The 26,546-nt window shown below is 39.9% G+C and overlaps 2 protein-coding genes across 10 annotated transcripts; one reads left to right on the plus strand and one right to left on the minus strand.

The window, feature by feature from the left end:
• LOC102788105 (uncharacterized) lies at positions 1 to 17,747 on the minus strand. Of its 5 annotated transcripts, XM_035904553.2 has the most exons (5): positions 17,611 to 17,746; positions 15,374 to 15,505; positions 15,043 to 15,118; positions 3,885 to 4,034; positions 1 to 1,871 (listed from the first exon to the last, which is right to left on the minus strand). In XM_035904553.2, exons 3-5 carry the CDS (start codon positions 15,110 to 15,112, stop codon positions 778 to 780), a joined length of 1,314 nt encoding a protein of 437 aa, XP_035760446.1. In that variant the 5' UTR covers positions 15,113 to 15,118; positions 15,374 to 15,505; positions 17,611 to 17,746; the 3' UTR covers positions 1 to 777. The 5 variants fall into 5 exon arrangements, with proteins under 5 accessions (XP_035760446.1, XP_006783281.1, XP_087696945.1 ...); XM_006783218.3 differs by lacking the exon at positions 15,374 to 15,505 and having other exon boundaries at positions 17,611 to 17,747; XM_087840819.1 differs by lacking the exon at positions 17,611 to 17,746 and having other exon boundaries at positions 15,374 to 16,098.
• Positions 13,095 to 25,799, plus strand: znf362a (zinc finger protein 362a). Of its 5 annotated transcripts, none has more exons than XM_006783221.3 (9): positions 13,095 to 13,221; positions 15,904 to 15,967; positions 17,877 to 18,117; positions 18,377 to 18,502; positions 20,121 to 20,445; positions 20,633 to 20,857; positions 23,317 to 23,395; positions 23,487 to 23,645; positions 23,732 to 25,799. In XM_006783221.3, the coding sequence occupies exons 2-9, from the start codon at positions 15,905 to 15,907 to the stop codon at positions 23,849 to 23,851; spliced, it is 1,338 nt and encodes a 445-aa protein (XP_006783284.1). In that variant the 5' UTR covers positions 13,095 to 13,221; position 15,904; the 3' UTR covers positions 23,852 to 25,799. The 5 variants fall into 5 exon arrangements, with proteins under 5 accessions (XP_006783284.1, XP_035760444.1, XP_006783282.1 ...); XM_035904551.2 differs by having other exon boundaries at positions 17,910 to 18,117; XM_006783219.3 differs by lacking the exon at positions 13,095 to 13,221 and adding an exon at positions 13,290 to 13,593.
• The last annotated feature ends 747 nt before the right edge of the window (positions 25,800 to 26,546 follow it).

Here is a 26,546-nt window from a genome sequence, read left to right on the forward strand (position 1 = left end):
ACTATGTATACAGTTTCACATTATATATTATATTGCAGTTAGCTGAGATGTTGAAGATGAATAAAAATACCCTTCAGTGTTTTTCTCTTCTGTAGCAGCTAACAGGTCACAGAAAGCAGAAACATGGCAAAGAAACAGAAATCACAGATTTAATGCTTTACGCTGCTTTCATAAAGTGATCATTTGTTCTATTTCAATGTGCAGTTGTGATTGTTAACTTCAGAATAACTTGAATAATAAGTATTCAAGTTCACATACTTCAGCTTCAGTTGAATCCTTTGGAACAAACCGACAAAGAAAACCAAAAGAATTCCCGGTGTGCCCTGCAGTCACTCAGCATTTATTTATATGCAGCTTTAAACAGGCATTATGTGATGGAGCATCAGCAGACTCATATTAATTCATCCTGTTCATAACTTTCAAAACAGTGTTTGCGCCTGTATTAGTCTTATTTATACTGGAGTGGCTTGTTTTGTAACCCACTGTGTAATGACAAATAGTGGCAGATCCCAAAGCTCTGAATAGTAAGGAGAGGCCTTCCAGCCATCTGTTCCAGTCGAGGTTTTTAGTGTCTTTCTACCAAGCACGCCTCAACCTGCCTCCTCAACAGCTATCAGCAGTTTCCACATATTACTCCTCACATGTGAATAGCTGCACGCAAATGTGCATTTGTGCTCTATTCAAGCCAGTGTTAACAGCCAAGCCAGCTGTAATCTGATGACTGTGTTGCAAACGGCGACCAATCAGGTTCCACTTTCTCTCCCCATTTGTTTGGCGTTAAATGAGTGTTTCATCACCAGAAGTAGACGTGTCTCTTGTGTTTGCCGCTATGTTTGATGAAAGTACAGATTTGATACACAGCTCCAGCAGAGTCTCAATAGTCCTGACGAGAACAACATTCACGCTTAGGTTGAGAGGCAGCGCAAATATGGAGAGCACACATACCAACCCTATCATTACATTCACCCCGAGGCTGGGAAAACCCCACTGTCGCCACCCACACCAGCTCCTGCACTGTGAGTCCACGTTTTCCTCTGTGATAAATGCCACAGATACATCTCTCCTTGCCATTTCTTTCTCCTGTCTTTCCTTCTTTCCAGACAAATGCATTGGGGAAATAAGGACAAAGTCTCCATGGTTGCATGTCAACATCTGCCAGCTGTTCCAGGCTGTATGAACAGTACAGCTGCTCTCTGTTTTCTCTGGGTCAACATGCTGTGCTGGCTCAGACACCAACATCACTGGTTTTACAGGCTTGAGGGGTGCAGACGACTCTGGAATGAGTTCTTGGCAGTGACAGTCGCCTTTATTGAAGACTCTGAACATCAGCGAATGGCCTTGGCGTCTCCTTTGAAGGCCTGTGCTGCTCGTGGTCAGCAGGAGCAGGAGGAGGAAGAAGCCCATGGACCAGCAGAGATTTATGCCGCTAGGAATGGGGCTGAAGAGGCTGGGCAGACATCTGACAAGGGAACTATTTGTGTGGAGACAGGCAGCAGCCCACACTTCCTCCAGCTTCCATTGCCCCCTGACATTGAGGGCGACAATGACCCACACTGACAGGCAGCAGAGGTAGCCGACAACATGAGACCGTATGTCTTCATCTGAGCCGCTGCTGTCTTCCTCTTCCTCCTCTTTCCCATCACAACACTGTCCATCAGAGCCTGCTGTCCGCCTCGCTGTCCTGAGAGGGACGACAACACAGGGCCACAGGAGTCTGATCACAGTCTCCACAGCGATCAGAGGTGCGGTCAGCAGCAGCACCGCTCCATAGGTTTGGCTGAGAAAGAGCAGGAAGCGCAGGGCAATAAAATCCCCTGATGGAGTCAAGTCAGTCAACCAAGAGTCAAAGATGCAAAGGCAACTCAGAAAAGCTGCAGAAACACAAAACACAATGAAAAAGGGTCAGAGTCAGTGAGTTAGATGACTGGATGAGACCAGGTAATTAGATATCAGAAAGAAGAGAAAGGGTTGGTTTAAAAAGTAACTTAAAATAAATATTCTGCCATTTTATTAAAGACAAAGCTCTGAAAAACACTTCATCCTAATATAGGTGTAAGGTAACTCAGCCCGCAAATCATTTTTTATCCTAACACACCCCTCCATACAAACACAGTTTGACCGATTGAAGTATGAATAACTCGGGTAACTGCGTAGGAGTTCATGTGTCTTGCCTCCTAAACCACTGCCCTAGCCAAAACCAAAAGGAGTGGTGAAATTTACATAAGGTCTGTTTCATTTATCTTTATTTTAGCAACAATAGCATTTGCATCTCCTATCATGTAAATAAAAAGGCGTCTGGCAGTGAGTGGAACTTGAATCTGTCATTTGTTTTCTTGTTCTATCAGAAAATTGTGAAAATGTTCATCCGAAGTTCCAAAAGTAAAGTAACAACAACAACCCAAACTCAAAGATTACAATAATTATTTAATCTGTAGCTCTCAGATAAAGATACAAGTTCATTTCCTTTTCCATTTTACCTACTGTGAACATGAAAAACACTTTTATATCTTTTTTAAATTCATACTTCTTTATTCTTCTCAAGTTTGTTTGGTAGATATTGCTGCTTTTATGTCTATTCACCTTATGAAATATAAACATTTATTATAGATGAGGTTATTATAGATTAGATTAAACAGGTTCCCAATTAATTTACCAGGCATTTTGGTTCTTAAAGCTGATTAGACTGACTCAGGTCGGAGTTGTGAAACCACTGCTTGTATTTACCTGAGATCTCTTTGTACTAAAAAGAATGAGTTGTAACATGTCTCTGTTAAGAAACACCAGCTGCATTTCTTAATAGGTACAGTTTCTTTTTTCCATGTTTAATAAAAGCAAATTATAGGCAATAAAAGTACATTCCTAAAGTCATCACCTGTCAGAGTTTAGACCTCTTGCAGAAGAATATAAGGCAGGTTTTCAGATTTGATTGGACCATGGATTTTGAAATATTTTTGAAATATGGGAAAACACAGTATTTATGATGTGCTGTTAATCTATGAATTGAGACCCCGCTGAAACATTTAGGAGCATATATACTCATTGACTTTGTCAAGTGTTACATGACTTTAAGATTTAAAAAGTTCAACAGTAAACAAACGTATTGAAAGTAAGTTTAAAGCAAACCTTTTCTCTTTTGTTTCATTTTTTCTGATGTAGAAAAACAGTAGCTTCTCGTGGCTCCTGCTGACTCCAGCTAGCATGTTATGCCCTCCCTACGCTTCAAAATGCTCCTTCAGTCCTCACACTCTAACAGTTTAATCAGAAACCTCACAGAAATGTTTTCCTTCATTGACAGAGGCACACATCCACAGTCCGCAGATTCAACAGCAAATGCTGCTGAAGCCTGAGCATTAATCACATCCTCAGCCAGCAGATCCCAGGCAGAGCAGCTGCAGCTGTGATCAAAGCCTGTGGCCACATACTGCCACATCTCAGCCATTGGCAATAAATAAAACGTGTGACGTTTCACAGCATCTCCTTTCTGTTGTGTCTGCAGTGCATTTATTACAGAGCGTGTACTGGATCAACAAATTCACTATTTCTGTAAGGCCATCGAGGCATCATTATTCTATTTGATTCATTATTTGCTGCACCTATAGCCACGCCCAGCAGTGATGTCACAGGCCTCGGGTAACGCCTGCAAATCACCATTGCAGGGTGAGTGCTTAAGCCACTGGAGGTCAGTAAAACCAAGATTCTGCTGTGAGGTAAGGTTAATCTTAAAAAATAAAAAAATAAAATTATTTGGAAACTTGAACATACAGGTTGTTGGAAACACCTTCTGATATTTTAAACTAATTCAAGTGACTCAGTTTGTATAAGAGGGCTGTGGGGGAACTGGAAACACTGGTTAGAATCCTGCAGTGTCCTAATCAAGCCCTCACCTGTGACCAGGAAGTCTGTGAAGACGAGGAGGCAGCAGCAGCAGAAACTGACAGCACTGTAGGAGTCGGCCAATGAGGGCAGGAAGAGTAGACTGCAGGCCAGTTTACATAGACACAACACAGCCGCGCCTTCCAACACACCATCCATGGCTGAAAAAAAAAAAACAGGGTTAACATATTAAAATGGCTTCTTGTCTCAGGGTGGAAGAATTCAGGGATGACAAATACAAACATTTCTGGAACATCTTGCAAAGTCATATCTATGTTTTACATGGTCATTCTGGTCATTCAACCTTCAGTGTTTTAACGCCATGCTTCACAATCAATATTTAGTTGTTTACATTAACACTGAACCCTGGAACTGAAGGCTGTTTGCAAATGACCGAAAAGAAAATTCTAGGAATAGGTTCATGTCATGTCGGGTAAATAGCAATACTATTTACATTTTTTCCAAAATGATGTCTTCCAAAGGCAAGATAAAAAATAAATAGTAATAAATGCAGTTCACATTCAGTAATGTGAACAGGTGCAAATGTACAGTAAACTTTGCTGTGACCTGACTGCCAGCATGTCCACTTCCTGGCAATGAAACTGGTTTAACCTGTGTAAACACTCCCGCCACCTCTACCACACGGCTACAGGTGGAAATCTACACTACAAGCACCAGATAGTATCAATCTACCACGAAGTTCATTCGTTCTTACCTGTGCACACAGGAGCCTACAGAGCCACATGTCAATATGAGCTTCAAATGCTTCATCCGCTTTCTTCGCCTCCCCTTTTGCTCCACCCTCAAAGGGGATAATGACCCTCCTCCTTCCTCCCCTTTGCCTCCCCCACCCCTCTCTGTGATCCCTGCACCTGGACTGTGGAGGTGAGAGAACTGCGAGGGTGTGGCGTTGTTTGTGCTGACGAGAAAACCTGTCGAACGAGTACGGAACCAGCAGGGTGTGATGCAAAGTGGGTGTATGTTTGCTTGTAAGGAAAACATTTCTGTGTCCTGAGCCTGTGCATACTGCACTTTTGCTAGTTCAAAGGGTACTTTAAATGCATACATGCTGCATGCAGTCTTATAAAGCTGGATTAAACTCCAGATCACTGAAAATAGAAATACAATTTGTTATTTATTAGCTTCTCAATGCTATATTTTAATCACTTGATCCTATTTAGGCATCGCAAGTAATTAGTTATTATACTGGTTTCCAGTAATGGTCTGTTTGTAGAGACAGAATGGTCCTCTGTATCCAATAGATAGACCCTGCATACCACATTATTTATCTATAAGATACTTGTGGTGAAAACTGTCTGATTACTTCTGCTCTTTTATATTGAGAAATGAAGTGTAAATAAAGTGCATCTTCATAGGATTTTATGCCCTACGCTTAGCTTTTAAAGCACATCAAGAGTAATAAATTAAAACACAGCACAGTTATCTTTAATTATATAGAAAGCAACTCACTGAAGCAGGCAGTGTGTTGATAATTTCTCATCAGCTACTGCATCTTTATCTTTAAAACCAATGAGGTCATTTTATAAACAAGCCTAAATGTTCTTGACAGGAATCCCTAACACAGCAACGTCACTGTGATATCCTTAGCAAAAACAGAACATTTACTGTTCAGAAGGTCATCTTGTGCTCAGATGTTCATCTTGTCTTTAAAAATGCTGCACCACCAAAAAGATTTGTGCAACTTTGTTCTGAGCAGATAAGCTTCAAATGCTCAGGTTGAGAGTGGATTTTTCCCCACAGAAGCTGTGCTTTTGCATGATCCTCCGCAAATCCTTCGCATTTCAGCCCATTAAGGAACAGAGCAAGCTCCCAGACAGTTGAAAACATGTGCAGACTAATTTTTTTATCTCCAGTCAATCAGTCAAATGGCAGCAACTCCATGCATTTAAACCTGAAGAATGGGGATGAAAGATCTGGTTAACTTTGAACGTGCTGGGTTTGAATTTAACCCTTAATCAGACGAGGACTCATATATATATATATATATATATATATATATATATTTTAAGGAACAAAAGGAAAATAATCTTGTGATGTCCTCCAAGGGCAGTCTAGGCTTGAAATTTTGACGTTCATTTTAGTGGCTGCCTGAAAAGCCAATCATGTATTTTCTACCACTTATCCTGGTTTGTGTTTTGGTGGGCAGCAGTCTGAGCAGAGAAGCCCCAAGTTCCCTCACTATGGCTATCTCTATCAGCTCATCAGGTGGGAACCTAAGTCATTTACAAGTCAGCTGAAAGATGTAATATCTTTAGTGAGTCCTGGGTTTCCCCCGTGGCCATTCTGCTAGTAGGAAATACCTGTAACACCTCACCTATGAGGCGTCCAGCAGTCACCTGACTAGGATGCCTCCTGGTTACCACCTGAACTGGCTGCTTTTGATCCGGAGGAGCAATGGCTTTATTCAGAGTCCCTCTGAAAGATTGAGCTTTTCCTTCTATCTCTAAGTGAGAGCCCAGATATCCTGAAAAACACAGTGAAGGAACCATCTAAACTTACAAAAGCGTTCCTAAAAACTGAGCCTATTCATGAGAGGCCCCAACACTGATTTCTATGACATAATAGTGTCATGATGTGTGTGTGTCAGAGGACCCCAAATGCAGACTTAAACTCAGGCAGACAGAACTAAAACTTCAACCATAGTAGGAAATGGTCCAAAGAAAAAATAAATCCAGGAAACAAATACAAAGCATGTTAGAAACATCTCGGGGTGGAGTAACAAATACACTGACAAACGATAAGTAGAAAACTGGCTACTTAAATGCACGTGGCTCCCCACGGGAAGTGAATATAGCTGGGGAACAACACAGGTGCAAACAATCAGGGAAACAAGAGGAAGTGAAAGTGAACACAAGACAGACAGGACAGATAACTATAAAGAAGCTAAAGCAGAAAGTGAAATGTGATAAATAAACAGTGAAGCACAGACACAAAGAACTGAGTTGAGAGGATGGATCGAAACTCTGAAACAATTAGGAACTGAGAATGAGACTAAAAAGGAAAATATATGAATAACAATATAAACAAAACTATAGGCATGAACTAGAGTTGGATGTCTTGAGACCGGTCTTGGTCTCGAGACCACTTTTACGTGGTCTTGGTCTCGTCTTGGTCTCGACGGACTTTTGTCTTGGTCTTGTCTTGGTCTCGACTGACTTTGGTCTCGGTCTTGGTCTCAGTCTTGCGTTCTCAAATCGACATAGTGTTCGGGAGATTTGAAGTCAACCATCAGCGGAGAGGGGGGGGGGTGGCTTACTGGGCTTAAGCCCGGGTCATTTTTTCAGAAGCATGGGGTCTTTTGGAGTGTAATTTGTTAGTTAGATGCCTGACTGACAACTGTATAAAACAAAACAACACACAAAGCACAGAGCCCACCGTCGTAAATTCCCCCTAATTTTGGTATGATCCGAGCTCTGGCACTAGGCGACTGAGCTCAGCACCCATGTGAGCGAGGGGGGAGAAGATGCTACCTGCGAGTTTGCTGCAGACAGAGGAGAGCTTAAGTTTGACCAGGTACCAAAGCAAATCATTCGTACTGTATAAATAATGTAAATATGACGGTGTATCACAAAAGATTGATATCAAACTGATCACTTGTTTGCGTTAATTGCTCTTCGAGTGAATCAACAAATGGATAAATAAAAAGCCAAACAACAATGCTGATTTTTTTTAGAGAGTCTTAGCTTACATCTCATATTTTCAGTTGTTACCCTCCACGGCTAAACAAACTCTCTAAATCGGTTTCAGTTGTGCACTGATGAACACAACAATGGACATAAGGAGCTTCTTTCAAAGAAAAAACTCAGGTAGATGTTATTTTATATATTATGCTTTGTATATTATTCAGTGTATTTCTATGCAAAACAAGAGGAATTTCAATACACAGCAGTATATTCACAGTTGAAACCAGATGTTTACATACACTTTAGGGAGAAAACATAAAAAACTTTTTTTTTTTTTTACTGTTAAACATCAATTTAGAGTAAACTTGTTTTGTGTTGAAATATCTTTTGAATTAGTCAAATGTCAGAATAAAAAGAGGGAGCTGTCTATTTTAATCACTTTCATCAAATTTAGGAGTACATATACATTAAGTTTATTGCGTCTTTAATTAATAAGACAATTCCAGAGGATTCCATTCTGAGCTTAAGAAGCTTCTGATAGGTTAGTAGAGTCCATGTGAGTAAATTGGTGGCACACCTGTGGATGCATATAAGGCAAAACACAGAGCCTGTTTCTTTGAAATGGGAAAAATCAAGAGATGTCAACCAAAACACCAGGAAAAGAATTGTGGAGCTCCATAAGTGTGGCTCAATTTTGAATACAATTTGGTGCCATTTGCAATTAAGAAATACAGATAGTTTCTCTCTTAACTCTTAAAGTTAACAAATATGTTTTTTATAATTATCAATCTAAAAAAATAAACATTTAGTCTGATTTGATGTTACAATTAAAAAAGTGTTTGTTTTTATCTGAAGAGTTTGTAAATATCTGGTTTGATGGCGTTGGTGTTTGGCTTGATTGTCAGCACAAAGAGGGAGAGAGAGGAACAGAGAGGGAGATGGAAAATGAGGACAGAACAGAGATCAAACAAGATCAGGTGAGACACACATGTTAGTCAAAGGGTTGTTTGCCAAAACTCATCAGAACATGTATCTAGTACCTAGTGTGACTTTTTAGATACCATTTGTTACTTTTCAAATTCTAGAAAGTTATGCAAGCTTGTTTGCACAACAAGGCTAAATAATTATATAAACTTTTCTGAATCTAAATAGTGTACTTTGGTAGAATTAAAACTAGTTTAAGGTGTCCTGCATATGTGATTTTTTTTCCTATATGAAGTCATTCTTTTTTGAACAAAACTCAAAACAGAGCCTAATAATCTTTCAGTCATTTCTAGCCTCACTTAATTTCCTTTCGTTGCTCAGCTCTCACACAGTGGCTCAGCTATGCTCCAATCCCTCCATATTGTGGCCAATCACATGCGAGGATATAGGATAATATCATTATGTGAAAAATAGAGAGGGGTTTAGAGACACGACAGTCAAGTGGAGAGTGCGTCTGTCCTCTCAGTGAGTGAGTGAGATAGTAGACAGCGGTGAGGAGGGCTGTGTGAAAGTAAAAACGCTTAAATATGCCTGACACCTGTAAACGTAGCTTCATCTGGCTGCAGTTTAAAAACTTTTTTGCCTCGGTTTTGGTCTTGGTCTTGTGTCGATTTGGTCTCGGTCTTGGTCTCGTCTCAACTTGGTCTTGGTCTTGTCTTGGTCTCGGATTAGGCGGTCTTGACTACAAGTCTAGCATGAACTAAGGAAGGAAGAATTTGTAGAATCAGTCTGAAGAGGTTTATCCCAACTTGCAAAGTGAAGAGATGTGTTTCTTCTTTTCCCTGATAAAATTAAACATCATACATAATATACACTGTAAATGTGCAAGACTTGTTTTTTTAACCTGACTCTGCATCCTGACCTGATGTAAGACTGGCTTCAACTGCAGTGAAATATCTCATTGGGTTTCTTTGCCTTAATAACTCATTAACCTTTCTTATGTAACTTTACTATTAGGAATCATCACCAGTCACTTTTTCCTCACAATTCTTAAAATCTGTGGATTTCCAGAGATTTGGAAAAGTTGCTGCAGCACTCCATTTACAGTCCACTTCAATAAACCTAGAGTTAACAAGATGATTTAACAACTGCAATAAAGTTTCTTTGTTTTTTGTGTGAAGCGCCTTGAGGCGACTTTTGTTGTGATTTGGCGCTATATAAATAAAATTGAATTGAATTGAATTACACTACGCAGCTCAGTGTTATATCCTGTTTGACTTTGTCTCCAGGGTATAGAAAATATATTTTATTATTTTTAAACTGTGACTTTTTTGTGACTAGAACAGTGAAAAAAAACAGACAACCTCTCTGATGCAACCCCAAAGGTGTTTGTGTATGTGTGTGTGTGTGTGTGTGTGTGTGTGCGCGCTTATCATTTATTTGTTAAAGAGTACTCCCAAAAACTTTGATCATACAGGAGAAAAGAACGCTGGCGTCACAATTAGCTAGCTGTTAGACTGGGGTATTAAATATGATTTTAAATAGATGATAAAATACAAATGCATTTTCGACATCTTATGTAACCATAATGATGACATTTGCAAATTGAATTATTTCCCATAATAAATCAGCAACTCATTTCCAAACATTTTGCTTAATTTAAATCAAAACAGGGTGAAAGGAACACTTTAGTTTGCATCTGACTAGGTGAGAGAATCCTTGGTGCCTCCCAGAAGGCCAGGAGGAGGTGGAAGGGGGAAAGCAGTGGCATGGGCACCTCTGCTTTGGCTGCAGCCACCACGAAAAACAGCTGGATGTGTTAGTTAAGATAAATTTGTATGTATGTTGAAATTTAACTTTGAGGCAACAAATAAAAAAGGAAAAATGTGGCCATTACCTATGTTATAGTGTTATTCCTTGGCAAATATGAGCTGACCACATTTACTTTCAGCCCAAGTAAGAGCCACATATGTGTAGTCAGAGATCTGCCAATTAAATCAGAGCCCACTGCTCTCTATGTGCACCTGCTTTGTATTTAGAGGCATTTGAATGCATTTTGTTTTCTCTGTCTGACTCATTTCAAAGATGGAAGAGGTGAAGTCCCACTGAGATATGCATTTTACATAGATTTGAATGTTTGTGTCCGTGAGCGCTTGCGCTTATGCTAACAGCAAATATAGTTAAGAGGATGCAGAGAGTAAAGAGAGCTGCAGCATGTTAGTAAATGACACATTAAAGAAAATCATTCATTAAGGCTGCTTGTTGGCAGGTTAAAAACCCCAATAATGCAACAGTCCTGGACTAAATCATCTGATCTTATTAAGGCTCCGTTGTATGTTGCTGGATATTATTAGATTAACACCAAATATTCAGCCTACTTTTACAAGCAAAGACAAAAAGCTTGAAGCATCAAGTGCAGCTCAGCGCGTCAAACAAACATGGACCCCTACAGTCAACAGAAAAGGTAAGAAGCACACTCAGCTGTGTAAACAGTCTTATCAGAAAGTAAAGAACGACCGCCGGTGTGATATTGGCACCTTAAAACAGTTTACAGCAATTAAATCACGAGGATGTGTGCTTTCAAACAATGTTTGTCAAATCTAATCCATAAATGGGCCATGCTGTTTAAAAATGTTGGGATTGTCCCTTGAAATTCTTTTTTTAGAGAGATTTTTGTGTCAAAGCCAAGCTTACAATTCAGCATTTTATAGCATAAAGTATATGTTACACCTGCAGTAAAACATCACACAGAAGCACAGGCTTTAATCTAAGCGCTTTAACTGTTATAAGCAGGTATCAAAGTTGGTTTGCTCCACCCTGCCACAGGACTAAAGCTAACACTGATGGCTGTGACATTGTGCAGCGTGACAGGCTGGAAAAAAAGTTAAAGCAACACGGACAAATTTCTGTATGTGGCAAAAGATAAATCACTAAAAAAAATATTCACATTCATGTACAAATACAGTTCAAAAATTTAATTTTACAAAAAAGAAAGAAAGAAAGCACTCTGTGGCTCTCACATCTGATCAAACAGACATTTCACACAAGGAACAAAATCCAAGAAAAAGTGCTAACTACTACTATATGTGGTGCAAATGTAGCCATGCAGTATGTCATCACCAAGGGGAAAAAAAACCAAAACAAAATAAAAAACAGACCAGCAGTAATTCTTCATTAGACTCTTCCAAACCTCCATCTGTCCACATACTCCACATACATCCTCCTAGTCACTCAGGCCACCAAACCTGTCTCACAGGTACATCATAGACCATTGGAGGTTCTTATCTACATCCTATATTATTACTTCCTCAAGTATCCTAGCAACCAAATGGATTAAAAATGACCCACCTTACTAAAACATCACATTAACACATTAATTGTTTTGATCAAAATCCAAACTCACCACCTTTGAACTTGTCTCCTTCAAACTCATTTCTGCCCAGTGACAAAGAAACAGTACAGTGTTTTGCACTTCACAGGATGGACCATGAACGCTATAAAAAAAACACAAATCCTATTCTTATTTAAACAAAACCTTTGTTTGTAAAAACTGACAGCCCCATTTTCAGTTAAAAGGGATGCATGTCTGCTGCTAAAAACATAAAAGTCTGAGATTACGTCAATACATGCTAGTATTACCTCAAAGAAGAGTGAGAGGGCATGTAAAAACCTAAAAACATTAAATAATTAAATTACAATTTTTAGAAGATTCACTTCGTACTAATGAGCCCCTTTCTTCAATCACTAAAAGAACCACACTGACATCTTGATGCATTCTCAATCATCCAGGTGAATAAATCTCCAAAAGTTGATTCTGTTCATCTGGACGTAGCGTTTTCAGTTTTCCCACTGAAAACACTACGTCCAGATGAACAGAATCAACTTTTGGAGAACCACACTGACAGTTTTATACTGCCTCAATTGTCCCCTTAAATAATGGATTGTTAGATACAATAAACCACCACAGGCATTACCTCCAGTAATAAATGACCAGTGGTAGTTTAGAGATGTCACATTCCCTAATGTAAAGGGACTATGCTAAATATCTCCTGTTTTCATCATTGAGGCAGACCCTTCACCATCAGCTGAAGCCCTCTCTGTGGCAGCAGTGCCATCTCCTGCTGAGCTAAGCACAGAGCATATTAGCAGCCTGTCATGCTGCTGCTGCTGAGAGGATTACACTTCATATGTGTGCATGACCATCATGATCTCCTACACACGGGCGCCAGCTTTTTACAGACCGTGTAACAGATTACACCTGCATAGGGCAAATCCCACTGTTAGGCTGCGCACTTGTTACCCCACCTCTCTCTCTCTCTCTCTCTCTGATGGAGGAAAAAAAACGAACAAAACCAAAAGCAAAAATAAAAAAACCTCAGCTGGACTTGTGTTTTATTATTTGTGTGCACACCTGTTCTCAGCGATGACACAAGAAAGAGACACCCTTTCATATGCAAATATGTAATATAACATTAAATAAAATAAAATAAGATAAAATGTATTACTGCCAAAACAATCAGTGCACAGATAAATGTGAACTTTTCCAATGTGTATCTAACGCTACAGCGCAAATGCGCACAACATCTGCGAGGAAACCAGAAGCCAGAAAATGGGTTAAAAAATCTGTTTGAGCGCAGTGTTTTTACATTGAACAATTCCTCGCCTGCAGCACCCAGAAGTGAACAGCAGGCGACCCGGAAGATTTGAAGTCCGACTGAGAGCGAGCAGAAAGAAGACTCTAATCCTTTTTAAAAAATTGTTTCCTTGCTCGCTGGTTCAGGTATGTTGGCCACTCGATGCAATTTCTCTGCCTCTTTTTGCTTTTTTTTACCCGCCTTACCCCCTCTCTCTCTCGCTCACACACACACGCAGCTGCTCCGTGTCGCTTCGTCACCGTTTCTATTTAAGTCATGCAAAAGTTGGAATTACAAAAAAGCGCATTTGCAGCGCATTAATGGCGAATAATCACTTCGTTTTTCGGCCGCAGCGCCACTTAAAGCTTCCACGGCGCGTCAGGATTATCATCGACGTTTGGATTTATGGCTCAGCAGCTGCAGAGCATTCAGCAAAGGCATGATGATTGTTGTAGGAAGTGTCAGGGCTTTTTTTTTTCCTCCTCCCCGAGCCGGGCTATTCAAACCTGCAAATCAAAGTAAACAATCATTCGTACGCTTAATGCAAACATGCCGCTAGCAGATGCGTCGCAGCAGCGTTTAATCACATCCGGAGAATTATCTGCTTATAATATTCGGATCTGCAGAATATGGCGTCCAGTGCTTATAAAAATAAGACTGGGCTGCCATTTTTGTTTTCCTTTTGTCTGAAATTTTTTAATAAACTGTCTGAGAATGTGGGAGAGGCGGCGGACAGGCCGGGGAGAGCGGAGGATCGTGTCTCTCCGGAGGGAACGGCTCGTGTTTAAAGCTGCTCGGGTTAAGATTTGCACAGCGGATCCCTTTTTTGTTTTTAACGGAGGGTTAAATCAGCAGAGCGGGTACAGAAATGGGGAAAGTTAACGCCAACTTTTGTTTCAGGGAAAGTTGGATTTCAATTTTTAGAGGCAATCTCGAAGTCTGATCTATTTTTAAAGCTGAAATATTGAGGATTAAAGAGGATGTTCAGGATTTAAAATGTGCTGCCAGCAGACCAAGACTGACTAACCAACTGTGTGATCGTTAGACTCTAAAAATGTGCAGATATATTAGTCTACTTATTCAATAACAGTTCATGCAAAATTAACAGCGTGAAGCATGTTTACCGTTTTTTTTATTTTAAACTTGAACACCTGGATTACCTTTTCTTTTGTAGCAAGAGTAACCATAGACTGGAAATAATTACACCTTTAACTTGCCATACTCAAGGTCAGATGCAGTTCTACAAAAAATGAAACTAATCTGGCCAAAATTGGCACAATCAATCCTTAAGTGAGCAAAGCAATGCAGTCCTGACTGTATAGGATGTAAAAATTAACCTGCTGATTGACTGCTGACGACTTGAGCATTTTGCTGCTGTTGCATGCGTTTTCAGTGTGTCAGGATGTCGCGTCTGAAAGTGACACAAAGCTGTCCGCTGCCAGACGGACTGCTAAACTGTGCCTGCTGCCTTAAGACAGAAATGGTCCGGGAACTGAAACGTATCCCCGCTGGCATCATTAGAGAAATATTTTGTGGGGTGCACTGTACGCTCGTACCCCTGAACATATCAGTTTTGTTTCTCTTGGCTCACTCATGTGGACTCTGTTCTGCCTCTGCTAAGCCAAACAGACTTAGGAATGGGGATGTGTGCCAAAGCATGCAATGCGAAATGTTTTAAAAAGAACTTCATACAGGGTTGAAAAGAGAAGTTATGGAAAGAAAGGCCTTCGGGTCAGGACTTGAGCAGTTAGTAACGTTCTCTGCCTGAAAAATAGGAGTGTTTCTGCCCACCTGGTCAAACCAGCTTCTCGATAAAGCACTATTAGGTCTGTGCTCGCATTGTGCCATCGTAGTCAACCAGGGAAGAAAACAATTAAGGTTAACAGCTGAGTCGTTTACAAATGAGTGTAGCATGTTGTGTCTGTGAAGCAATACATGTAGTCTGTGTTTATAATTGGATTACTGACCTTCTGGTTTAGGCACTGGCTGTCTTTTGGGTCTTGCTGTACTCTGTGCAAACTTTGCTCTGTTGCCCATCAGACTCTTAACCAGCCGGGGCCCCATGTGTCAAGGTGGAGACAGAAAAAGCGGGTGATTACGATCTGAGCCACTTTGCTTCTAACATTTCTGTTTTCTCTGATAACTGTTCCTCTAGCTGGCTGTCGTAATCTTGCATGAGTCTCTCTCTCGGGCAGCATGCCCATCATGCTGACTTGTGGTTGGAGATCTTAAGGAAAAGCCTGACATCACTCTCCACCCCCCCACCCCCCCCAAAAAAAAAAAAAAAAAAAAACTCACCGAATGCAACTTGGAAGCAGCCTCCCTGCTATCAGTGATGAAGATGAAGTGTGAGAAAACAGCATTTTCTCACACACTTTTCGGGAAGCAGGAGGACTCATACAGGGTTTCTTTGAAAATGCTGTCACAAGACTGGAAAAGATTATCTCAAATTATCACATCTAACAGTCAGCTGCTGCATGGGTGGAGAGCTACTGACACATGTTTTAACCGCTGTGTGCTACATGAACAACAGATCCACACATAAATATATATAGGACATTGTTTTACCAGGATTCTCACAACAGTGGGTTCAAACAAGATCAATCTGAGGAGCCGCAAACTGGTAATCAGTGAGGGGTGCTCAAAATAACTTCCTGCATTGTTATTTAAAACTTAAAAACAATCACTCACCTGTGGAACCAGGGATAAGGTATCACACGTAAATGTGGATATCCCTGTCTTGTAAGTCTGACTACAGATGTTTCCTCAGTCCTGAGCATTTAGAGCACCCTTCACCTTTTTTTATAACCCCTATGTATTTATTTCAGGATGGCTGAACCCCGCTTTAACAACCCCTATTTTTGGCCTCCCCCTCCTGCCATGCCTGGTCAGGTGAGTGACTGTGGTATTCACCCTTGTTTCTAAACATCTTAACACTACACTCTACGTGACTGTAACTTTTAGAATATTTTTTGCTTTTGTTTTAAAAATATATATTTTTAAACGATCTAGACAAATAGAGCATTCAATATTTCATTTCTTCATAATTTGTAAGTAGCAGGTCCTCTGTTCATATGGATCAGATGAACAGTATCTGAATGTCGTGGCCTTAAAAAAATAGGAAAAAATCCAGTAAAAACCTGACAAAGGACCTGAGAGATGCAACTGGCTCTCTACTTGAAGAGCTATTTACTTAAGCTTCATCATAACTGATGTCAATGGAAGGGTGGCTGATGAGAAGTCATTCTTAAGGAGGGAACCAGGGAGAAAAAAACTGAGGTATATATATATATATATATATATATATATGGCAGAGATCATGATAATGGTGGAGAGGTGAGTGTTTACAGTCATGCGTAAAACACAGTGGAGCATCTTTCGTACTTTGGTGCTACATTTAAGCCAGTACTGTTGCAGATCTTGTCAAAATTGATGAATTATGAACGCAGATGGCTGAACCACCATGCAATACCAACTGGAAAGCATTTCAAAGCCTGACAATGATCCCAAACACACTGCCAATGCATTAAAAGAATACCTGGATAGAAAAACTCAGTGCAACTCTATCAGTCATAGATTGGATTGGTCTCCCCAGAGCCCATACCACAACAATATTGAAGCAGTGTGAAATCATCACAATAGAGACAAGAAAAAAAAGGCAGCCAACACACAAAGAAGAGCTTTGAATGTCTTGAAGAAGTCTGGAGAACTATTCCTGAAGACTACTTAAAGAAAGAAAGCTTGCCTAACAGTTCAGGTTGTGAATGGCAACCTTGAAAATTAAACACTGCCTTGGAAAATATTTGCCTTTAAGCTTGTTAGAAATGTACACTTTAAAAAAAAGTATATGTTTTTACCTTTATGCTAGCACGTTTTAGTAAATCACATGCCTATATCTATTTTCCTAGCAAAACATACAGAAATGAGGGGCAGCTTAAGATGTTTGAACCTTACTGCACTTGGAAACATTTATTAGTTTTTCTGACATAATTAAATTTTAATATTTGTTTGTTAAATATAGAGCTACAACCAGAAACTATTTAGCTTAGCCTAGCATGATTTTTTTTTTTTTTTTTTTTAAAAAGCACATAACTAGTGTATGTACAGTGATTTAAATAAAAACATGAGCACAACTAAATCCTTAAATGGTGATATGTAATTTGATTAACCTGGGGGGAAAAAAACAATATTTAATATTTAAAAAGCTGTGATTTTGGAGGTGGATAGCGCTGAAATATTTTATAGCTTAGCATTGTGTTGCTAAGATATACACATAACTTCGGGTAAAACTACATTCTGATTTATTTTCATGGTTTTTTATTTATTGCAGTTAAACAGTTGTGGCGTGTTAGGGAAAAGCTTTTTTAATTTGGAGAGAGCTAGGCTAGTTTTTTATTTTTTTAAATTTCCATTCTTTAAGCTAAGTTGTGCTAACTGCCGATTAGTTTTGGCAACACAGTTAGCATAAATCTTCCCATCTGAATACTGTCAATAAAATGAATATAGAGAAATGTTTAAATAACAGTCATACAAACCTTGACACCAAGGATTGTTGAAGATCACTCAGAGGAAGTCACGTTTTATTTTTAATTTTTTTCTGTATTATTCAGTAGCTTCTACCTATTTGGGCTTATTTCTGGTTTTAAAAATCATTTTAAAAAAAAAAGCGCCTCCAAAGGGAAATGGCTGGAAACGCATGTAATATCAGGTGTTAGCCACAAGAGGGAACCATTTCCTTATGAACTGACTGACTGAACTGATGGCTGTTTTCTTGTCACAAATGTTGTTTTCTGGCTGTCAGCTGGATAACCTAGTATTGATCAATAAAATCAAGGAGCAGCTGATGGCAGAGAAGATCAGACCGCATCATCTGCCCCCTGCTTCAGCCCCTTCCCAGCAGCCCCTATTGGCTACCTCCAGCCAGCCCGAAGGCGGCCAGCATGGGATATCCAAAGCCCAGCAGATGCCTGTTCTTCACAACCACAGCCCATCTCAGCCTGATATCGCCCTGCACGCCCGCCCTGCCTCCAGCTCAGTCACAGGTACTCCAGCGCTAAGTGCACACCAGTTTTCTTAGTCTCCTGCAAAGAGTCATTTGCCTCATTAAAGGCTAATATAATTAGTAATGAAAAGTCTATTCACATGTCCACATATCAGGAAGTTACAGTTATGTAAGGGCGCACATATATGTGTGTGTATTCTTCAAATTTGGTGACATTTATTTAATAATTTTACTGTAATGTCATTTCATTGCATTTAGTTTGTAATTACACAGGCTGTGTGTGTGTGGTTGTCTTTCAGGCCGTATTCTTGGAGATGTAAACTTGAATCTAGATGACAAGGCAGCTATAAAAGCCAGAGGATTATGGGAAGACTGGCATCTGCGTCAACTCATAGATCATCCTTCCAGAACAAACCACGTCTCAGGTAACCATGCAGATTTCTGCAGATTTTATTGATTATTTAGAATTACAAACATATTTGTGGGTGTGGCTGTAGATCAGGAGGTAGAGCAGGTCAACCTAATCGAAAGGTTGGTGGCTGGCTGGTCCAGTCTCCATGCTAAAGTATCCTTGGTGAGATACAGATCTCCAAGATGTATTCATCTTGGTGTATCAATGCGTATAAATGTTAGCTAGAAAGCATTTAGGTGCAGAAAAGGTGATTGAATGAATGGGTGTCAATGAGGCATATTTTATAAAGTGCTTTAAGTGCTTAAGTTGAGTAGCAAAGTGTTGGATAACAGCCATTTACCTTTTACCATATTTACAGAGCTAACTTTAAACACTAAGATTTCACAGCTTTATAATGAATACATTGTATTTTAAGATGAGAGAATTTAAATGGATGGATGGATGTAGACAATGTGCGCAAAGCCACATGGTAACCTAAACTAAGGAACTGCAGTTTAAACTCTACCTGTGCTCTTAAGCACCTGCAGACTGGGGTATTTCATCATTGTAAAATGGATCAACTCAACTCAGATGCAGCATCAAGTTATTTCCATTTGACTGTACATGCAAATTTATAGGTTTTCTGTGGCATGCATTATTGTGTCCAGGTGCCTAAACTGTGTCACGGCTTAATGAAGTCATGCCAGTCCTATTGCCAGGCAAATAATACTTGTGTGTGCAGTCCTGTGAAAAAGTGGAAACACTAGTACACTTTTACTGCTTCCATGTGAAGTTAAAGGGTAAGTAGAAACCAGGTGCTGCTAATCAAATATATGTGAATAATTGACGATCAGCAAGTGAGAGCAGCTCTATAAAAGTTTTGTTGGTTTGCCGGTCTGAAGCATTCAGGTATGTGTGTGTGAACACAAGGCCACATTCCTGCCAGGAGTGGATGTCCCAGCAAATTCACTCCGAGGTCAGACTGTGCAATGCTCAGAGAAAATGAACTAGCTTGAAGGATTGTTGGAAGAAATCCTCTATTCTCTGAAAACAACATAGCAGCACACCTTAGGTTTGAAAAGTTGCATCTGAACAAATCAGTCCTGAAACAAAGTGGGGATGTTTGACCATAAGGCACAGCATTTAAACACACTCCCCTCATAGCAACTGTCAAGCATGGTAGTGGAGGGGAAATGATTTGGGCTTGTTTTTCAGCAAGAGGCACCTTGAGGTCCTAAAGTCAACTATGAGCTCCTCTGTATACCAAAATATTCCAGAGTCATGCAACGGGACAAGATAGATCACGAGCAGAGCAGCAACATCTACAACAGAAAGGCTGAGAAAGAAAAAAATCACAGTGTTACAAAGTTTTTGTGGCAGTATCTTAATCTCACCTCAGCGAACCGAAGACGCACTGTAAAGAAGAGTGGTGTCAAAGAGAAAACGGTTAATTCAAGTTATTGGTGTTAAAGGTTGTTCTACAAGCTAATGAATCACTAGACAGATGCTATCTTCACCGTTAAATTAAAATGAAACATTTGGAGACCCCAGGAAATATGAAATATCTGTGAATATCTATTTGATCCTCTCTGGATTTATGCCAGCTGAAAGGTAAATGCTTTGCAATCATGTCTTTGTCTTCCATCTGTTAGGTGTGGCGCTGGCATCCAGAACAGGCAACCTAAACACCTCGGAGATCATCACCCCCACCACGCCCACCTCAAGCAGCCACAGCCGGCTGGGTGGAGCTCCCTCCCCTCACCTCATCTCAGGGTTGGCCGGCCACGGCATGGAGCCTGGGAAAAACAGCGGTGGACTCGTGGGACTCCTCGGTCCTCCTCCAAAGCAGGAACGAGGACGCAAGAAGATAAAGGCAGAGAACGGGTCATCTCTTTTGGTGGTGCCCTACCCATTTCTAGCCTCAGGCAACGACCAGTCGTGCATCACCATTGCTGCCAAAGAGGGAAAAACCTACAGGTAGCAAAAGACCTGCATTTACAGCAGCTCATTTCAGTTCAATAATAATGCAAGAAAGAGCTTCCTCATAGCTTTAACAAACGGCGTTAACATGCAAAGTGGTTTGACGACACTTCTGCTGTTTTTTGGAATAATGGGGGTTGGAAGAATATTCACAAGTGCATCTCTGTTTCTGTTTTTGACGCAGGTGTAAAGTTTGTCCGCTGACCTTCTTCTCTAAGTCAGACATGCAGATTCACTCCAAAACACACACAGAGGCGAAGGCTCACAAGTGCCCTCACTGCACCAAGTCCTTTGCGAACGCGTCCTACCTAGCCCAGCACCTGCGCATACACCTGGGCGTCAAACCTTATCGCTGTACCTACTGTGAGAAATGTTTTCGCCAGCTCTCCCACCTTCAGCAGCACACCAGGTCTGAAATGTTTACAGTGTATTTGTGATAGTTTGTTTTGCAATTATGTTGTCATCTTCTAAAAGCACAGGGAACATAAATGCACGAGTCCTATTTTAACGTGACAGCTGGATCTTCCCCTACAGCTTAGTGTTTTCTAATGACGATAATCACTTAATACTACAACATGAGAGAAAATATATGCTTGAACTTGACATATTTATTTTGTATTTAGCGTGAACTGGCTCTATAAATAATGGTAACTTGTAAGAACAGGAGCTGAGGTTTGAGCCTGTTGTGCAGCCCGGTTTTCAAAAAGGTCGGAATTCTCTGTGAAATGTACAAATAAACATTCATTTTATTAGGTTTGACTGTTCAACTACTTCTCTGAACAAACATTACTTTAGACCTTGAAGCAGATGAGCTTATAGTAGAAGAAGACCACACCAGATGCCACTCCTGTCAGCTAAGAGCAGGAAACTGAACTTCACCAAAACTGGACTACAGTGTATTGGAATAAACATTGTCTGGCCTCAGATTCATAAATTCTGATATGACATCGGGACTGTAGGGTAAGAATTTGGCATAAACAATGGTGTAATGTGTGGGGGATATTTCCTTGGCATGGTTTGGACCCCTTAGTCCCATCTGTACTTAGATGCCTACTTTCAGCAGGATAACACACCATTACACAAAGTTCAAATCACCTCAAACTGGTTTCACGAGCATGACAGTGAATTCACTGTACTCGAATGGCCTTCCACAGTCTCCTAATATCAATCAAATAGAGCAACTTTGGGGTGGCAAGATTGGCATTGTTGATGTGCAGCAACTGTGCAGCAACTGTGTGATGCTCTCATATAAATATGGTTCAAAATCTCTGAGGAATGTTTCCAGTACCTCGATTAATCTATGCCGTAAAGATTAAAGGCTGTTCAAAGCAAAAGGGCAGCCAACCAGGTACAAGCAAAGAAAAGAAAATGCATCTTTTTTAAAACTCATTTAAACCCTGTATTTATTTTAAATAGTCCCATGACAACATAATAAAGTCAGACACTAAGAAATAGTATAGTTCTTTTTTCAATGTTCATTCTGAAGTTTGATGCAAGCAACAAAAGAATGAAAAGTCGCGTAATATTAAAAATGAATCAACTGATGGAAAATCTCAAAACTAATTAGGGTTACCAGCAAGAAGTCATGAACATGATTATATAGAGAGCGTCCACAAGAGGCAGAACCATCAGAAGTCCACATGGTTTTAACATGACGTGAGAGTAATGGGTAAGCTAAGTGTGTTGAACTTAGAGATTTTCCTATCATGAAGGCAGCTTCATTTTTCATCTTGACAGATAATTACATGAACTTATACTGAACACGTACTTTGGACAAGAGAAGATTATGGTCACAGTTTCTCTTTGCAATCAGCTGTAAATAAATAAATAAATGCAGAAACAACCAAAATATATAAACATCGGGTGTCAATAAAAGTAATTTTCTAGGTAATAATATTCCAGCAAAAACATTTGCAGGCTAAAGTAATTGCATTGAACTCACTTGAAATTGCCTTAAATTCATTTATTGAGACCGGTTCCTTAAGTTTTAGTTGATTCTGCAGCTGATTCAAGGAGAAAGAAGCTGAAAATTTGATTGCTCTTTTTCCAAATTCAGTACAAACCTTTGGGGCAAACTAAAGGAATAACCAATAACTTCTCACATTATTAATCTTTGGTTCTTTAACACCGCGTGTCTCTTGTCCCGTCTTCCTTGCCTCATCCCCAACCGGCCGCAGCAGATGGCCCCGCCCCTCCATGAGCCTGGTTCTGCTGGAAGTTTCTTCCTGTTAAAAGGGAGTTTTTCCTTCCCACTGTCGCCAAAGCGCTTGCTCATAGGGGATCATATGATTGTTGGGGATTTCTCTATTTTATTTTATTTTTTTATCATTATAGGGTCTTTACCTTACTGTGTAAAGCACCTTGAAGCAACTGTTGTTGTGATTTGATTTGACACTATATAAATGAAATTGAATTAAATTCAACTTTTTGGTGAATGTAAGTCAGTGAGTAAGATGTGAACAAATCAAGAATAGCCTTATAAATGAGAGTTACCAGTTCAGGAAATGACAAAGGAGACCACTCAGCCTGACCAAACAACACAGTGTTAAATAAGGCTTCTGAGGACACGTGCATATACGTCACATCGCCATCATCAAGTACAGACCTAAAAGTGGAAAGAAGTCTCTTTCTTGCTTCAAAGGAGAGACTTTATTCTAAAGGTTGACCATTCTTGCTTTTTGCTGGCATTTTTTTTTTCCACTTTCCATGACCGAATTAACCTCACTGACGACACTTATTATTCATTGCTGTGCAGACGTCCTTGTAACTTGAGCAATCATTTGAATTCATTCAAAACTAATTAGATTGCAAACATCTACAAGCTGCCAGCTTCCCGTCTCACCTGTTGGTTCATTTTTCTCGTTTCAGAATCCACACAGGGGATCGGCCTTATAAATGTGCCCATCCTGGATGTGAAAAAGCTTTTACGCAGCTGTCTAATCTGCAGGTAGGTAAACATGAACTCTGACATACTTTTTTCCCCTTTAAACTTGCCTGATGACCATTTGGCTTTGTGTGCGTGCGTTTTCTCTCTAAAGTCTCACCAGAGGCAGCACAACAAAGACAAGCCCTTCAAATGTTCCAACTGTTACCGTGCCTACTCAGACTCTGCCTCACTTCAAATCCACTTGTCTGCACATGCCATAAAAAACGCCAAGGCCTACTGCTGCAGCATGTGCGGCAGGTCGTACACCTCTGTGAGTTCAAAACCATAGTCATATCTTTAAGTCTCAATTAAGGGGCAACGGTCACATCTAAATAGCTTTCCTCTGCTTCTTCTCAGGAGACCTACCTTATGAAACACATGTCTAAACACGCAGTGGTGGAACACGTGGTGTCTCATCACTCCCCTCATCACAGGACAGACTCTCCCGCCATCCCTATACGGATCTCCCTCATCTGAGCCCTTCACGCGTCTCCTGCCCTCCTGTTTTCTGTGACATCGTCACTTTGGTCCTCTGATGAACCACACAGCCCGCTACTGGGATCCAAAAAAATGTGCCAGATTGCCAGTATTTTGTGACGAGGTGCTCTTTTATTGAGTATATCCTCCTGTCCTTCCTTGCTGACCAGACAGTATTATCGGGGGCATCCAAAGATGATTTCTCAGCACTTTCCGGCCTGAAAATCACAGGCCTAAAATTTCATTTTTCTATGTGACTTCACAGAAAAAAAAAAATGCTCCAGGCAGCTACATGGAAAACCTTTTTAACCTTTTTTTTTTGTGTGTTTCACAGATTTATTTGTCTTTTTTATACAGTCCTTTACTTTCTTTACTCTTTACAAAATAAATATATTTGCATCAGAAATAGTCTTCCATTAGCTGAGTGGCCAAGTTAACATAAAAGTGAATGCTTATATACTGTGTAGCTATTCATGTATATCGTGCCACTTCTCATGTCAGCTTCGTCAGCAACGTTTCATCAACCACATGACCGTAATACACACATCTTATTATTCTTATTACTTTCGGACTGCTGCCAAGTTCAATCTGAGCCGCTGTGACTCATTATCAAATTTAGTTTTTAATCCTTTTCTTTTTTTTTAAATTTTAGTTTTTGTATTGTTAAACAAATATGTTTAAAGCAATCCTGGAGAACTCAGTTTAATCTGGTCGAGGTTTAAAAGTTCTGAATGATGAGCACTGTTATAAAGTGTCTCATAAAAATATACTAAATAAACCTCCAAGCCACTGAAAAATGAAATAGAAGCTGTCATACAATGAATGCAAGAGGTTCTGCATTCAGTAGTGTTACAAATGCAAGGAACAATGTTTCATTACTCCACCCATAAAAGGCAAAATACCAAAAACAGCCCTCACGTGATAACCTTTAATCAGTCTAGCTTTCAAGGTTATCTTCTATTTCACCTCTGAGTCACTTTCTGTGCTTCTGTTAACTTTAGATTGCTCACAGAAACTGGGAGTAAACGGTGGACTGAATTTCACTCATTTACTCACAAGTTAAATGTTTTGGGAAACAAGTGCACATGCAGGGGGTGGAGGGCAAACACTGGTGGGAAACACCCGTGTCTGCAATGCCCCATGGGCTAACGTCACAGTTCAGGTTGTTTACGCTGAAGATTCTAGATGTCTCTCAGAAAGTGACTGTAAAGCTCTGTGTTATGAATTGAAGGCTTATGAAAAATAAATGAGTATGCTCCTGGTCATGCTCTCAACCTGATGCGCCACCTTGGGGCATGAATACCGTGGACTGTTCCGCTGAAGACCGAGATGATGCTCAACATAGAAGTCCATTTGACACAGAACCCGCACATGTATGTGTGACTCTGATGGGCAGTGCAAATGGAAAATGCAAAATGGAAGCAGTACAGTGCTTCACAGGGGCCAAATTTAAAATCAGAGAGGTTTTTGCTTCTTATGGGCGGAGTTAAAACATGTTATATGTTGTAACCCAAACATGTGTTACTCTCAGTTTAAGTTAAAACTGAAAAAATGGCAATGTATAATCACTTATCTTGCCAAATTTATATTTGTTTGTGTGTGTGAGTGTGTGTGTTGTGTGCAATTTGTTTTGTCCGTTTTGTATTTAATCTGGTCTTAAAATAAACCAATGTGGTGGCAAGACTTCCACCACCATTATTTGATAATAAGCTTTTTCCTTTTTGGTTGTGTAATCAAAGCATCAGCCTTATTTGAATATGTATTTTTTAATTGATTTATGAATGAATATTTTGTCATTTTATATGCATTTAAGCCTTAATTTAGTTACAATTCTACATTTCATTTTGTTGTTGGCTTAACATTTGCCTTTTATGTTATAGCATGACGTATACTGTAAATAAACTATACCTACTGTCAACCCATTTTATATTAAATAGTTGTAAAAGTCTTTTTTCCCCTCCCCTCTTTGCTTTTGTGGTTGCACATAAACAAAATAAGCAAGAAAAAAAGACTTCAGGTGACAGAGGTGGGGAGGAATGAGTCGCAGGAACTCAAACTCACTCACTTACAGGAGTCCTTTAGGCATATAGGTCACCTGCTCAGAGCTAGGTGAACCATAGTGGAACTGAACAAACATTGCACATTTAGTCCAATACAACAAAGTTGTGACTGACTGTAAACTAATGAAAGAAAATACTGTACAAGTCACCTTATCAGTGTTCATAGCAAAAGTCATGTCACACTGGTCCATTAGACCAACATCTCTGGTAAACGTGTTTGTAAAGTGTGGACTTCACATCACTTATTTAGTTCTTCACACTTTAGAGAGATGTCGACTATGTTTTTGTAACTTCCTTTAAAGAAAAAAAACAGTTTAGGGCTGGTCAAAAAGAAAATAAAAGTGCAGCTGAATTTCTTTAGTGACAACTGTGGGGGCATGTCTCAAACTACACATTGTTGTTGATGCAAACAGGAGCAAAGAGCTTGTATTTGCATTATGAGTTTATGAAATTGATGTGGAATAAAATCAAGAAAGTGCAGTTGTACAACTAAAGTCTCTGTTCACTGTGAGCACTATCATTGGGTACTTCCAACTTCACACAGTGTGCAATGAAGTTGCTTCCAGACAGTAGTCACTTTATGCTTTGAAATGTGACTTTTCCAGTTGCTGTTATGTCTGTCCTGGCAATTCTGG

This window comes from Neolamprologus brichardi, chromosome 5 (genome assembly GCF_056152115.1).
Source record: "Neolamprologus brichardi isolate AB-2024 chromosome 5, ASM5615211v1, whole genome shotgun sequence".
Lineage (NCBI taxonomy): Eukaryota > Metazoa > Chordata > Actinopteri > Cichliformes > Cichlidae > Neolamprologus > Neolamprologus brichardi.

Coding starts and splice junctions, on each gene's coding strand:
- LOC102788105 (XM_006783216.3), bottom strand. CDS start 15,139: ATGGGGCCCCGGCTGGTTAAGAGTCTGATGGGCAACAGAGCAAAGTTT. Junction 4,035..15,042: donor GCCAGTGCCTAAACCAGAAG/GTCAGTAATCCA, acceptor TTTTTTTTTCAG/CCATGGATGGTGTGTTGGAA. Junction 1,872..3,884: donor CACAGACTTCCTGGTCACAG/GTGAGGGCTTGA, acceptor GTGTTTCTGCAG/CTTTTCTGAGTTGCCTTTGC.
- znf362a (XM_006783219.3), top strand. CDS start 13,481: ATGGCTCAGCAGCTGCAGAGCATTCAGCAAAGGCATGATGATTGTTGT. Junction 18,503..20,120: donor CAGAACAAACCACGTCTCAG/GTAACCATGCAG, acceptor TCCATCTGTTAG/GTGTGGCGCTGGCATCCAGA. Junction 23,646..23,731: donor GCGGCAGGTCGTACACCTCT/GTGAGTTCAAAA, acceptor GCTTCTTCTCAG/GAGACCTACCTTATGAAACA.